Here is a 13170-nt window from a genome sequence, read left to right as displayed (position 1 = left end):
TCGTATCTGATCGCCTCCTTTGGAAAGGCTAATCAGAAACTCAAAAGAAGGCAACTGTTTTGTCTCTCACCTGTTTGTGACCTGAAAACCCTCTCCCTGCTTCCAGTCTTCCTGCCTTTGCTTCAAGTGGTCCACCTTTCCAGACGGAACCAATATACTTCTTTTTTTTTTTTTTGAGACAGAGTCTTGCTCTGTCGCCCAAGCTGGAGTGCAGTAGCATGATCTCCGCTCCCTGCAACCTCCGCCTCCTGGGTTCAAGCGATTCTCCTGCCTCAGTCTCACAGCCTCAGGCACACACCACCATGCCCAGCTAACTTTTGTATTTTTAGTAGAAACAGGGTTTCACCATATTGGCCAGGCTGGTCTCAAACTCCTGACCTTGTGATCCACCCACCTCGGCCTCCCAAAGTGCCGGGATTACAGGTGTGAGCCACCTCGTCTGGCCTAATTGAGTTTTTTTTTTTTTTTTTTTAGAAAATTGGTTTAAATTTAAATAGTGGCTTAAATTGGCTTTCAATGAATATGTGTGACCCTGAGCATTTCTAACACACATCAGCTGGTCAATTGCATAATTCCCTCCTCTTTGAATTTTTCTTGTCAGCAAATGGAATCATCATATCCCTCTTCTTTTAGTCGCCTCATAGTCTCTCTCCTCCATTTTCTTTTTCTTTTCTTTCCTTTTCTTTTTTTCACCATCCGTCTGTTTTGGTAGGAGCTATCTATACACAGTTTGTGCTCTATAACCAGAATTTCTGCATCTATAGATCCAACCAGTCTTGTATTGAAAATATTTCAAAAAATAAAATATAGCAATCCAATAAAAAGTAATACAAATAAAAAATAATATAGTATAACAACTATTTGCATAGCATTTACACCGTATCAGGAGTTATGAGTAACCTAGAGATAATTTAAAGTATACCAGAGGCTGGACACCGTGGCTCCTCCCTGTAATCCCAGCACTTTGGGAGGCCAAGGTGGGCAGATTATGTGAGGTCAGGAGTTCGAAACCAGCCTGGACAACATGGTTAAAACCCGTCTCTACTAAAAATACCAAAATTAGCTGGGAGTGGTGGCGCATACCTGTAATCCCAGCTACTTGGGAGGTTGAGTCAGGAGAATCTCTTGAACCCGGGAGGTGGAGGTTACAGTGAGGCAAGATCGTGCCACTGCACTCCAGCCTGGGCAACAGAGTGAGATTCTGTCTCCCAATAAATAAATAAAAATATACAGGAACATATACTTGCATTATATGCAAGTACTGCACGTTTTATATGAGAGACTTCAGCAGCTGTGGATTTTGGCATCTGCGGGGAAGAGGGCGTCTTAAAACTAATTCCCCATGAATTCTGAAGGATGACTGCATTGTGCATATTAAACTCTCCCTGGTGGTATGAGCAGTAAGGAGCCTCTTCTAGTTGACAGCTCATCTTTTGACTTTTTTCAGAGCCTGAAGTTGGAACATTATTATTATTATTATTTTTAAAATGTAGACATAGTCTAACCCATTTTTAAAGGTTATGCTTCTTTTTTTTTTTTTATACTCTCACTCTGTAGCCTCAGCTGGAGTGCAATGGCAGGATCTCGGCTCACCGCAACCTCCACCTCTTGAGCTCAAGTGATTCTTATGCCTCAGCCTCCTGAGTAGCTGGGACTATGGGCGTGGTTATGCTTTTTGTATTGTATCTAAGAAAAACCTCCTAACTCTGAGGTTATAAGACATTTCCCTCTATTTTTCAAAAAAAAAAAAGTTTTCTTTTATATTCAGGTTTGTAATCCACCTGTAGTTCATTTTTAAGTATTACATGAGGCCGGGTGTGGTGGTTCACACCTGTAATCCCAGCACTTTGGGACACCGAGGTGGACAGATCACCTGAGGTCAGGAGTTCGAGACCAGCCTGGCCAACTTGGTGAAACCCCGTCTCTACTAAAAAAATGCAAAAATTAGCCAGGCGTGGTGGCACATGCCTGTAGTCCCAGCTGAGGCACGAGAATTACTTGAACCCGGGAGGAGAAGTTTGCGGGGAGGTGAGATCACACCACTGCACTGCAGCCTGGGTGACAGAGCGAGACTCCGTCTCAAAAAAAAAAAAAAAAAGTATTGCATGAGGTTGAGATTTGATCACGTATCATCCACAAGAACAGCCAATTGTCTCACTCCTGCCTATGTGGAATTTGGTTTCTTCTCTCATTGTTTTATAGCTGCGACCTCTCTCATATGCCAAGACACAATTCAGTCTGTTTCAAACCCTTCTGAACCTACGCATTGCTCAGTTTCTCTGTCTCTGAGCTACGGTTTTCATTTCTTTCTTCTTTTTTCTTTTCTTTTCTTTTCTTTTGAGACAGGGTCTTGCTCTGTCATGCAGGCTGGAGTGCAGTGGCGTGATCATGCCTCACTGCAGCCTCAACCTCTAGGGCACAGGTGATCCTCCCACCTCAGCCTCCTGAGTAACTGGGACCAGAGGTGCATGCCACCATGTCCAGCTAATTTTTTAAAAATTTTTTGTAAAGATGGGGTCTCACTATGTTGCCCAGGCTAGTCTCAAACTCCTGGGCTCAAGAAATCAGCCAGTCTCGGCCTCCCAAAGTTCTGGGATTACAGGCGTGAGCCACCACGCTCAGCTCCACATCTTTATTCTTAATAACATTTCCATCTACAGATCCTGGTATTTCTGGGGAAATGCTTTTTAAAATCTCACACTTAGATCTTTAAATTTCCACTTTTAACTTAACCTGAGGTGCAGGCTGGGTCAAGATTCCATTATCATTCAGCGAATCATTCTTTTAGTGGGAAGAATCTCTATTTGGGCCTCAAAGTTGTTTGCACCTCGAAGGTTATTTTGTCTGATTTTGCTAGCCCAACTTGGCTTTCTTCTAGTGGTGATTTGCTTTGCGCATTTTTTTCCAGCTATTTTCACCTTCTCTTTGGCATTTTGTTGCAAATGCTTCTCTCGTAAATAGCATGAAACATTTTATTTGTATTTTTAGTAGAGATGGGGTTTCACCGTGTTAGCCAGGATGGTCTCGATCTCCTGACCTCGTGATCCACCCGCCTCGGCCTCCCACAGTGCTGGGATTACAGGCGTGAGCCACCGCGCCCAGCCCAAACATTTTAAATTGCATCATCTAGTCTCCGGCTTTTTACAGATTTATTAAATCACTGAACATCTAACATAACTAAGGATTCACTATTCCTACTATTTTATTTTACTTTTCTTCTTTTCTAATTCCTTCCTTCTTAACTTCCATTTAGTATTCAGGTTTTTAATTTATTATTATTATTTTTATTTTTGAGACAAAGCCTGGCTCTGCCACCCAGGCGGAAGTGCAGTGGCGCAATCTCAGCTCACTGCAACCTCCACCTCTGGGGCTCAAGTGATCCTCCCACCTCAGCCTCCTGAGTAGCTGGGACTACAGGCATTCACCACAACACTTGGCTAATTTTGGTATTTAACTTTACTCTTCATTTTTTTGTGTTTAATTTTATTCTTCATTCTTCATTTTCATCCACTAGTTCAGGAGTTATATGTTCAATTTCTATTTTTAGCAGGAACACTTAACCTTCAAATGTCAAAATCCAGCAATATCTAACTACTTTTACTCAGTTCTTCCTTCCTTATCCTCTCTGTGAAGGTAGCCTAATCTTCAGAAGTTAAGTTTCACTTTGTTGTTAACACCAGTTATTATTATTTTTTTAAACAGCTAACAGTCACTTAGTTTTACCGGCTTGTTTTCAATGTCTTTGGCTGGCATTGCTATTCGCATCCTGCTGTGCTATTCAGGGTGTGAATTTCTTCTTATGGCAGAGCATCATTTGGAAGATTTTTCAGCAAAAATTGCAGAGCTCCTTGTTGGAAATCTTTCTGCTATCATCACTCTCCAACAGCAATTTAGTTGCATTTTCAATTCTTGCTTGATAGTGAACATTTCTTGAACAACCTATAAACACCCGTCCATTGACTTCCTGACATCTCTCATGGCAGTCAAGGAGTCTGCTGGAAGTCTGGGAGTTATTTCTCTTTTTGTTGTTGTTGTTGTTGAGACAGAGTCTCGCTCTGTTGCCCAGGCTGGAGTGCAGTGGGAGATCTCGGCTCACTGCAAGCTCTGCCTCCCGGGTTCATGCCATTCTCCTGCCTCAGCCTCCCAAGTAGCTGAGACTACAGGCGCCCACCACCATGCCCGGCTAATTTTTTTTCTATTTTTTAGTAGAGACGGGGTTTCACCTGTAATGCCCAACCTCGTTTTTACTAACCTGTTTTTAGACTCTCCCTTTTCCTTTACTCACCTAGCCTGGTTTCCACCTGAATGGACTCTCCCTTAGCTAAGAGAGCCAGCCACACTCCATCTTGGCTCTTTCACTGGCAGCCCCTTCCTCAAGGACTGAACTCGTGCAAGCTGACTCCCAGCACATGCAAGAATGCAATTAACTGATAAGATACTGTGGCGAGCAATATCCACAGTTCCCGGGAATTCGTCTGATTAGTGACGCCCAAAGCCCCGAGTCTATCACCTTGTAATAGTCTTAAAGCCCCTGCACCTGGAACTGTTTACTTTCCTGCAACCATTTATCCTTTTAACTTTTTGCCTACTTTATTTCTGTAAAATTGTTTTCACGAGACCCCCCGCCCTCCCCTTCCTAAACCAAGATATAAAAGTTAATCAAGCCCCTTCCTCAGGGCCGAGAGAATATTAAGCATTAGCCGTCTCTCAGTCGCTGGCTAATAAAGGACTTTTAATTCGTCTCAAAGTGTGGCATTTTTCTAACTCGCTCAGGTACAACATACCGTGTTAGCCAGGATGGTCTCGATCTCCTGACCTTGTGATCCACCCGCCTTGGCCTCCCAAAGTGCTGGGATTACAGGCGTGAGCCACTGCGCCCGGCCCCGGGAATTATTTCTTTTTCTTTTCTTTTTTTTTTTTTGAGACGGAATCTCACTCTGTCACCCAGGTTGGAGTGCAGTGGCATGATCTCGGCTCACTGCAACCTCCACGTCCCGGGTTCAAGTGATTCTCCTGCCTCAGCCTCCCGAGTAGCTGGGATTACAGACATGTGCCATCATGCCCAGCTAATTTTTTTATATTTAGTAGAGACCGGGTTTCACCATGTTGGCCAGGTTGGTCTCGAACCCCTGACCTCAGATGATCTGCCCACCTCGGCCTTTCAAAGCGCTGGGATTACAGGTGTGAGCCACCGCCCCCAGCCAAAGGTTACCTTTTTAATTGTAAATAAATAAATAAATTGAAGTCAAATTTACATATAATTAACCATTTAAAAGTGAATAATTCAGGGGCATTTAGAATATTCACAGTGTTGTGCAGCCATCACCTCTGTGTACTTCCAGAATGCTTTCGTTCCCCCAAAAAGAAACCTGGAATTTATCAAGCAGTCACTCTCTCTTTCCCCTCCAGCCCCTGGCAGTCACGACATTGCTTCTGGTTCTAGGGATTCACCTATTCTTGAAATTTCATCTTCATAAAAATATACACTATGTGATCATTTGTGTCTGGCTTCTTTCTCTTTGCAAAATGTTTTTGAGGCTCAACCACTTTGTAGCAATTTTCAGTGCTTCATTCCTCTTCAAGGCTAAATAATATTCCATTGTGTGAATGGACCACATTTTGTTTATCCATTCCTTCCACTGATTAACATGTGAGTTATTTCTACCTTTTAGCTATAATGAATAGTGCTGCTCTGAACATTTGTGTACACATTTTTCTTGGAACCCGTGTTTTCTATTATTTTGAGTACATACCTAGGAGTGGAATTGCTGGTTCATAGAGTAATCCTGTATTTAACTTTTTGAGGATCCACCAAAGCATTTGTTCACAGTGGCTGTACCATTTTAGACTCCCACCAGCACTGTACAAACATTCCAGTTTCATCACATCCTTGCCAACACTTGTTATTTTCCATTTTAGATTTTAGCCATCTCAGTGGGTACGAAGTGGTGCTTCACTGTGGTTGTGATTTGCATTTCCCTAATCACCACATTTCGCTTTCAATATCTGCTATCTGGTACAGTTGTTGCATCTCTTTCATATACCCCACAGTTCTGTAAAACATCCTCAACCATCCCCTCCGTAAGCATCAGTTCAAGGACGTTGCCTCAGTTTTTCCCAGCCAAAGAGACACTCACCTGAGTTTGGCTTCTTGGTGGGTTCTGTGAACAAAGAGAGAAAATAAATGCAATATGCATTGAAGATTCATCGGAAGCATGAAGAAAGGCCATGAACGCCCTGATGAAAGGTGAAAAGGGAGTGACAAAGCCATACAAAGTAAATGATATAGACACAAATTCCATGTTGAATTGAGAAAAAAGGCAAGAAAACACCCTTAAAATCCATTCAAAAACAATCCACCCTTGAGGCTGTGAGGATGCCCACAGGATGGCCAAAGTAGCTGAGAACATCCAAGACAAGTAAGTGAGCCACCTGCCCGTAGAGCCACCACAGGGCTGGACGGTGGAGGGTGAGGCAGGGGGAGGCAAAAGAAAAGAAGGAGAAAGACTTGCAGCTTCCAGAATGATGGCTTATCTCCCTTTCTTTCATTCATTCATTTATTCATTCAGCAAATATGTATTGCATGGATGTGGATATCAGGTCAGGAGTGCTCAGGGTGCAGCCTGTGACTGCCCTGCTTAGTGAACCTGGGTGTGCAGTGTGGATGGGCAGATGAGGGCAGGAGGAGGTTTGAGGAAGATGGCTCAAAGGAGGTGGAGTCGGCCATGGCTGGGAAAATTGGAGCTTCAGGGCTGTGCAATGGCCAGACTTCTTCCAAACGGAGGAAACACCGTATTTGAAAGCACGGTTTACATAACAGCCTAGCATTGCCTTGGTAGGAGGCGGCTGGAACACAGGGGTTTGTGTGTGGTGGGGACATTCACTGGGGATGCAGAGACTGCAAGAAGGAGAGCTTGAACCTCCAAACGGGGCATGTGGTTTCGCATGTCCTGTATTTTAATAGGTTTCTCATCACCTTTTCTCCTTCCTGCCACCTCCCTCTCCCTTCCTGCCCTCCCTTCTTCCTTCCTTCTCTCCTTCCTTCCTTCTCTTTCTTCCTTCCTTCCCTCTCTCCTTTTCCCCCTTCTTCTTTCCTTCCTCCCCACCCTCCTTTCTTCCTTCCTCCCCTCCAACCTTTCTCCTCTCCCTCTCTCCTTCCTTCCCTCCGTCCTTCCCTTATTCTTTTTCTATCTTCCTTTCTTCTCCCATTTTTCTTTCTTTCCTTCCCCCCTCCTTTCTTCCCTTCCGCCTTCATTGCTCCCCTTCTTCCTTCCTTCCCTCAGTCTTTTCTTATCTCCTCTCCTTTTTTCTTCCTTCCTTCCCTCCATCGTTCCCTCTTCTTCCTTGTCTTCCCTCCTTGTTTCCATCCTTTTTCCTCCCTCCCCCCCTCTTTTCCTCCGTCCTTTCATTGTTTCCTTCTTTTCTTTCTTCTCTTCCTTTTCCCTTTCTCCCTCCTCCTACCCTCCCTCCCTCTCTCCCATCCTTCCTTTCTCCGTCTTCTTTTTTAAATGTAAAATTATAACGATTTTTTAAAATAGTGATACACACTCACAGAGTTTCTTAAAGCCCAGGCAGTATAGACAGTGAAAAGTGAATTCCCCACAGTCGCCATGCAGGTGACTGTGCTTCCTCTGCACTGGGACTTCCTTCCCATAAGGAAGGGCTGTGTGTGAACAGGCACATGCCTGCCCATTCATGGGGGGCTCTTGGTAGCAAAACGATGCATTCAAAGATGTGTTTGCAGGCACTGGCAGTCCTCTAGGTGAGCAATGAAAAGGTAGTAGCAGGTGAGTGGAAAGGAAGTTTATTTCTGTGATTTTTAAAAAATCAATGTGAAACTCACATATCATAAAATTTGACATTTTAAGGAGTACAATTCAATGGTGTTTCATATATTCACAATATTGTACAATCACCACCTGTATCTAGTTCCAGAACAGTTTCATCCCCCCAAAAGGAGACCCCATAACGGTGAGCAGTCCCTCCCTTTTCTCCCCTCTTCCAGCCCAACAATCGCTAATGCACTTTCTGTCTCTCTGAATTTGCCTATTCTGGACATTTCATATTAATGGGATCCTACACCCTGTGGCCTTTTGTGCCTGGCTTCTTTCACTGAGCACATTTTCAAGGCTCATGTAGCATGCATCAGAACCCCCTTCCTTTTTAACAGCCAAATCATATTCTGTTGCCTGGAGGGACCACATTCTGTTCATTCATTCATCCCCTGATGGACAGTTGGGTTGTTTCCACCTTTGGCTTATTGTGAATATTGCTGCTGCAAACATGGGTACACAAATAACTGTTTGAGTCCCTGCTCCCAATTCTCTTGGGTATCTGTCTAGAAGTGGAACTCCTGGGTCACATGTCAGTGATCTTTCAGATCAATAACATGTCTTGTTCTGTATCTGAGCCTACCAGCCAGCCCCTCCTTCACTATTGCACAGGGTTCTCTTGCAGATATGCCTCATTCTTTATCCAGACCAAACGCTGGTGCTACACACTCGGTCTGAATTTTGGAGATAATCCCCCAATGCTTCCAAAGTGGTTGCAACCACACACCTGCCTCCAACCCCCACCCCTCAATCTGCCTTGACAGGGTAGGATTCAACCTTCACCTTTTCTAACTTCATGGGAGAAATGGCATCTCCATGTTGGGGTGAGTCATTACATTTTCCTGTTGCACTGACAACAATTTTATATCTGCTTTGTAGGATAATTATTAGCAAAAACATCACTGTGTGCAGAAAACTGGGAGAGAGATGAGTTCCTATCATCTTGTTGTTGGCTTTTTAGGATCAGATCTGGTTATCATTCTCTCTTCCTCCAACACACACCATTATGTAACTGCACTGGTCAACCAGTTGTTCCCAATGCTAAAGCCCAATGGATTCTTCCTCTGTGTACACAAAAGTTTATTTTTCTTTCAAAATAAATGTTTGGTTCCATTGTGCCTGCATTAGAAACCAAATCTTTCCCTTTCTCCCACCCACCGCGGTCTGAATACACCTGAATCTCAATTAGACTATCTGCCTCAAGCAGGACTTTCTGCAGGGCCCAGGACACATATTTTCAGCATTCTGGTCAGCCAGAAAGGTTCTAGCTGAACTTGGACTGATGAAAACACAGAATGGGAAGATTCCACGTCCTCAGTGCCCTGGAGAAGAAAAACTCACAGCCCCGTCAGTGAAGGTAACCAGAGAAGTTGAGGGGAGAACGGAATGAAGTGTGCTCTGGGAGGGGAGATTGGAGGCCACGGATTGGGATCGGGGTGTGGGACAATGAGGGATATGAACTGAAGTGTAAGAAAAGCAGAAACTGGGCCAGGCATGTTGAGGCACGTCTGTAATCCCAGTGTTTTGAGAGACCAAGGTAGAAGGATTTCTTGAGCCCAGGGGTTCAAGACCAGCCTGGGCAACATAGTGAGAATCCGTTTCTACAAAAAAGAAAAAAGAAACAAATTAGCTTGGCATGGGGGCACACACCTGTTGTTCCAGCTACTTGGGAGGCTGAGGTGGGAGGATCACTTGAGCCAGGAAGTCGAGGCTATGTGGTAAGCTATGATTGCACCACTGCACTCCAGTCTGGGCATCAGAACGAGACTCCCATCTCAATAAAATAAAGTAAAATAAAATAATAAAATACTAGCATATTCCTAAACCACAGGTTTAGAAGCACAGACCTACCAAGAAATGAGTCTGAGACTTTTAGAGAGTGTGTAAAGGTTTGTCTCAAGGTGTCTGCAATCTCCTGCAAAGAACAGAGATCTCAACACCAAGAAATTCCCAACACTGGCCCAATCCAACCCCAAAGTAACTATACAGCTGATGCTGTTAGATCCAAGCTGAAAAGGGAAGGCTCCCCTTGAAATATCGGCACTTACCAGGGTCATCAAGGGCATCTGCCAAATCAAAGTCTCTTTGACCTATTGGGAGCAAACAGGGCATAAGTCACCCCATGATGGAAAGGCCAGAATCCCCCTTGTTCCTCACCTCATGCTGCTCCCCTCCTCCTGCAAGCCTAGGGTCGCCCAGAGCACTAAAACTAACCTGACCATGAGCTACGTGGGAGATGCAACCACCACCTCCACCTAGTCCCAGAGCATACTCATCACCCAAAAGAAGACCCCTGTCCCCATTCAGCAGTTAGTTCCCCTCCCGCCTCCCCAGCCCCTGACAACCACTATCCACTTTCTGTCTCCATGAATTGTCTGTTCTGCAAATTTCATATAAATAGAATTCTACAATATGTGGTATTTTGTGCCTGGCTTCTTTCATTGAGCATGATGCTCTTCAGTTGCGTTCACGTTGCAACCTGTGTCAGAGCTTCATTCCTGCTCATGGCCAGGAAACTTTGAAGGAAGCCTCTCTCCAAGCACATAGACTTCTCTCCTGGACTGTCCCACTCACAGTTTAGGACAGGCATTTCCCCCCCACTCCCCAAACACACACACAGAGTCTAGGTTGAGAGGGGCTGCCCTAGAAGAAGGTGAAGCATAACAATGTGAGGGTCCTGGATGCCTGAGAGACTATATGGAGCATAGGACACCTTTGCCACCTCACCTGGCTGCAACACAAACAAGAGATAAACTTTTAATTCTTTGGGGGCTGTTTGTTACAGCAGCTAGCCTACACTGACAAATACAGGGTCAGGAAGCAACCTGTGTGGACAAGCTGAGGTTCCTACCTGATCCAAAAGCAGTTAATCTAATGAATGCGTCTGCAGCAGAGAGAAGAGAACATTCACATCTTTGTGACACATCATTAAAAACACACTGCAGAATTTGTGAGGGTGAAGGGTCCCTCCTGCTGAAATATATGCACACCTTGATCTTGTTCCTCACTTGCCCCTGCCAGTACTAGCCTTGTAGAGAAAACACCACCAGAGAATTTATCAGGAAGTAGAGGATGCAGCCAGGAGCACATTGAATCAGCACTTACTATGCATTGAGTTCTGTTGCAGTAATGCCAGGCACCCAAGAGTCTCATCTGCCCACCCAAGGATGTTGGTATGACCAGCATGCATATTTCCCAAAGGAAGAAACTGAGGTTCTGGGAAGTTCAGGGCAAGGCAGGAGCAGAGTCAGAATCTACAGAATTGTCCAGGAGGGACAATCTCTCACTCAAACACTAAGCCCTGGAGGAGGCTAAGCCTGGGGGAACCAGGTGAGCCCTAGGTGCTGGGTCTCCCCCGCTCTGAGGTCTGTCTCCCTCCCAAAAATCGGTCTGTCTGGGTGACGCTTGCTCTGGGGGAAGGTTCAAGGGCTCCAACATAGATTCGTATAGGCTGTGGCATGGCTCCAGTCAGATGCCACCCGGGCAGGCATTGCAGCTCCTTGTGGAGGCAATTAGGGCCTCTCCGGAGCAGAAGACGCATCCCCAGACAGGAATCCCTAAGTCAGGACAAAGTCACAAACCTTGGAGGGAAGGGGAACTCTGAGCCCAGGGTGCACACAGCAGCTGCCCCTGGGCCCAGACTGGAGGCTGGGAGCTGGCGGTGCCATCACAGGTCAAATCCCACCCGGCCGTTTCTCTTAAACTCTGGGAGCCCCCACGTCCCTCTCAGATGACATTCTCTGTTACCGGCGATCACTACAGGCTCGCCTTTAAGAACAACCCAGCCAATCTTTGCTCCCTCCAGCTCTCTTCTTATTTTTTTTATTGTTGTTTTCTTTTTGTTTGTTTTGTTTTTAGATGGCGTCTCTGTCGCCTAGGCTGGAGTGCAGTGGCACAATCTCAGCCCACTGCAACCCCCACCTCCTGGGTTCAAACGATTCTTGTGCCTCAGCCGCCTGAGTAACTGGGATCACAGGTGCATGCCATCACGCCCAGCTAACTTTTGTATTTTCAGTAGAGACAGGGTTTCACCATGTTGGCCAGGCTGGTCTCGAACTCCTGACCTCAAGTGATCCACCTGCCTCGGCCTCCCAAAGTGCTGGGATTACAGGAGTGAGCCACCGCACCTGGCCTCCTCCAGCGCTCTTGATCATCATGGTCCAAGCTGCTCAGACTGGGCTGGGGGACAGGAACCGTGTCAGCCTCTTGGATCTGTGCAACATCTGCCCTCCAAGGCTGCCAGCAGTTCCAGTCGAGACACCTGTCCAGGACGCCAAAGTGAAGCGTCCCGGCTATGCACACACACTGTGAGAATTTACATTCCAATCTGTGTTCACCGTTGACCAATATCTTTCACTGTGTTATGTCTCCGCCCATCCCAGCAATCCCAGGCATCCCCTCAGCAACCACTTAATCTCCTCCAATCTGTGCACCCGGCCACTCCCTGCTGTTGCCCTAAATAACCGAAGGCCTCGGTGTTATCTCTCCCCTCCCGGCCCCTCCTCTCTGAAATGCTGTTGCATAAAACAGGCAGGTGGCACGGGAGGGCCGCAGACAGCTCGTCTCATCCTGCAGCAGGAGGCCAGGTTGCAGCGGAGGCTCCTTCAGCTTTGAGATGCTCCGGATGACCCTGAGAGATGACAGGAATTGGGGGTGGGGAGGGTCACAGAGGAAGCGGAGCCTGGGGGTTTTAGGCTTTGCTTGGTTTCAGGGGTTGCACTGCAGCCAGAAGTTGCTGCATGAGTGACTCACACACACGAGGCCGTTGTTGGTCACACCCAGACTTCGTTACATAAACCAGGCGGACTCCGGCCAGCATCACACGGCCTGGGCACTGAGACAGTCTCCAGTCCTGCATGCCAGGCAGGAAATCTACCTCCCAGGCAGGGCCCCCTGTCCTCTCTCCTCTCCAGGGAAGTTGCAGCAAAGCCACGACTGGGGCCCTCACGGGCCTGGAGTAAGACCCCCGGGCTGGGAGATGTCCCAGGTAGACAACGCTAACTGTGGGGTCTCTGTCTCCAAGGTTGGGTTGCACATGACGCTATTGCTTTCATGGGGTTTATTTTCCACTGGGAACATAAGACGGGGCAGGAACAGGAGATCTGTTTCCGATTTGCTTTGCTTATAGTTAGTGAACTGAGCGGCTTTTAATCAAATCCTTGTGGTCTGGGATCCCTAAACCCCCAAGAAGAAAGCAGCCTCATTTTGTGCTGGGACTATGACAACGGTCCTCGGTTGCTGGCATCCTGGAGATGTCGATTAAGTGGCTCCTGCTGGTGGATGGGTGGGCCGAGCGCTACACATGAGCCCCCGGTAAAGCTGTGCTCCGGACCCTTTG

The 13170-nt window shown here is 46.4% G+C and overlaps 1 protein-coding gene across 11 annotated transcripts in view; it reads right to left on the bottom strand.

Annotated features, from left to right (window-relative positions):
- Positions 1–13170, bottom strand: part of XG (Xg glycoprotein (Xg blood group)) — a 64770-nt gene that overhangs the window by 34737 nt on the left and 16863 nt on the right. For 8 of the 11 annotated variants that reach the window (XM_063601865.1, XM_063601862.1, XM_063601867.1 and 5 more), the window contains exons 2-3: positions 9881–9922; positions 6138–6161 (exon numbers count right to left, since the gene is read on the bottom strand). The exons of the other annotated variants lie outside the window; for them this stretch is intronic. In XM_063601865.1, coding sequence (XP_063457935.1) covers positions 6138–6161; positions 9881–9922 — 66 coding nt within the window. The remainder of the gene's footprint in view (positions 1–6137; positions 6162–9880; positions 9923–13170) is intronic. 11 annotated transcript variants of the gene reach the window in all.

This window comes from Pan paniscus, chromosome X, assembly GCF_029289425.2.
Source record: "Pan paniscus chromosome X, NHGRI_mPanPan1-v2.0_pri, whole genome shotgun sequence".
In the NCBI taxonomy this organism is placed as follows: Eukaryota; Metazoa; Chordata; class Mammalia; order Primates; family Hominidae; genus Pan; species Pan paniscus.
The sequence above is the reverse complement of the archived record's forward strand: the minus strand, read 5'-3'. Positions and strand labels throughout refer to the sequence as shown.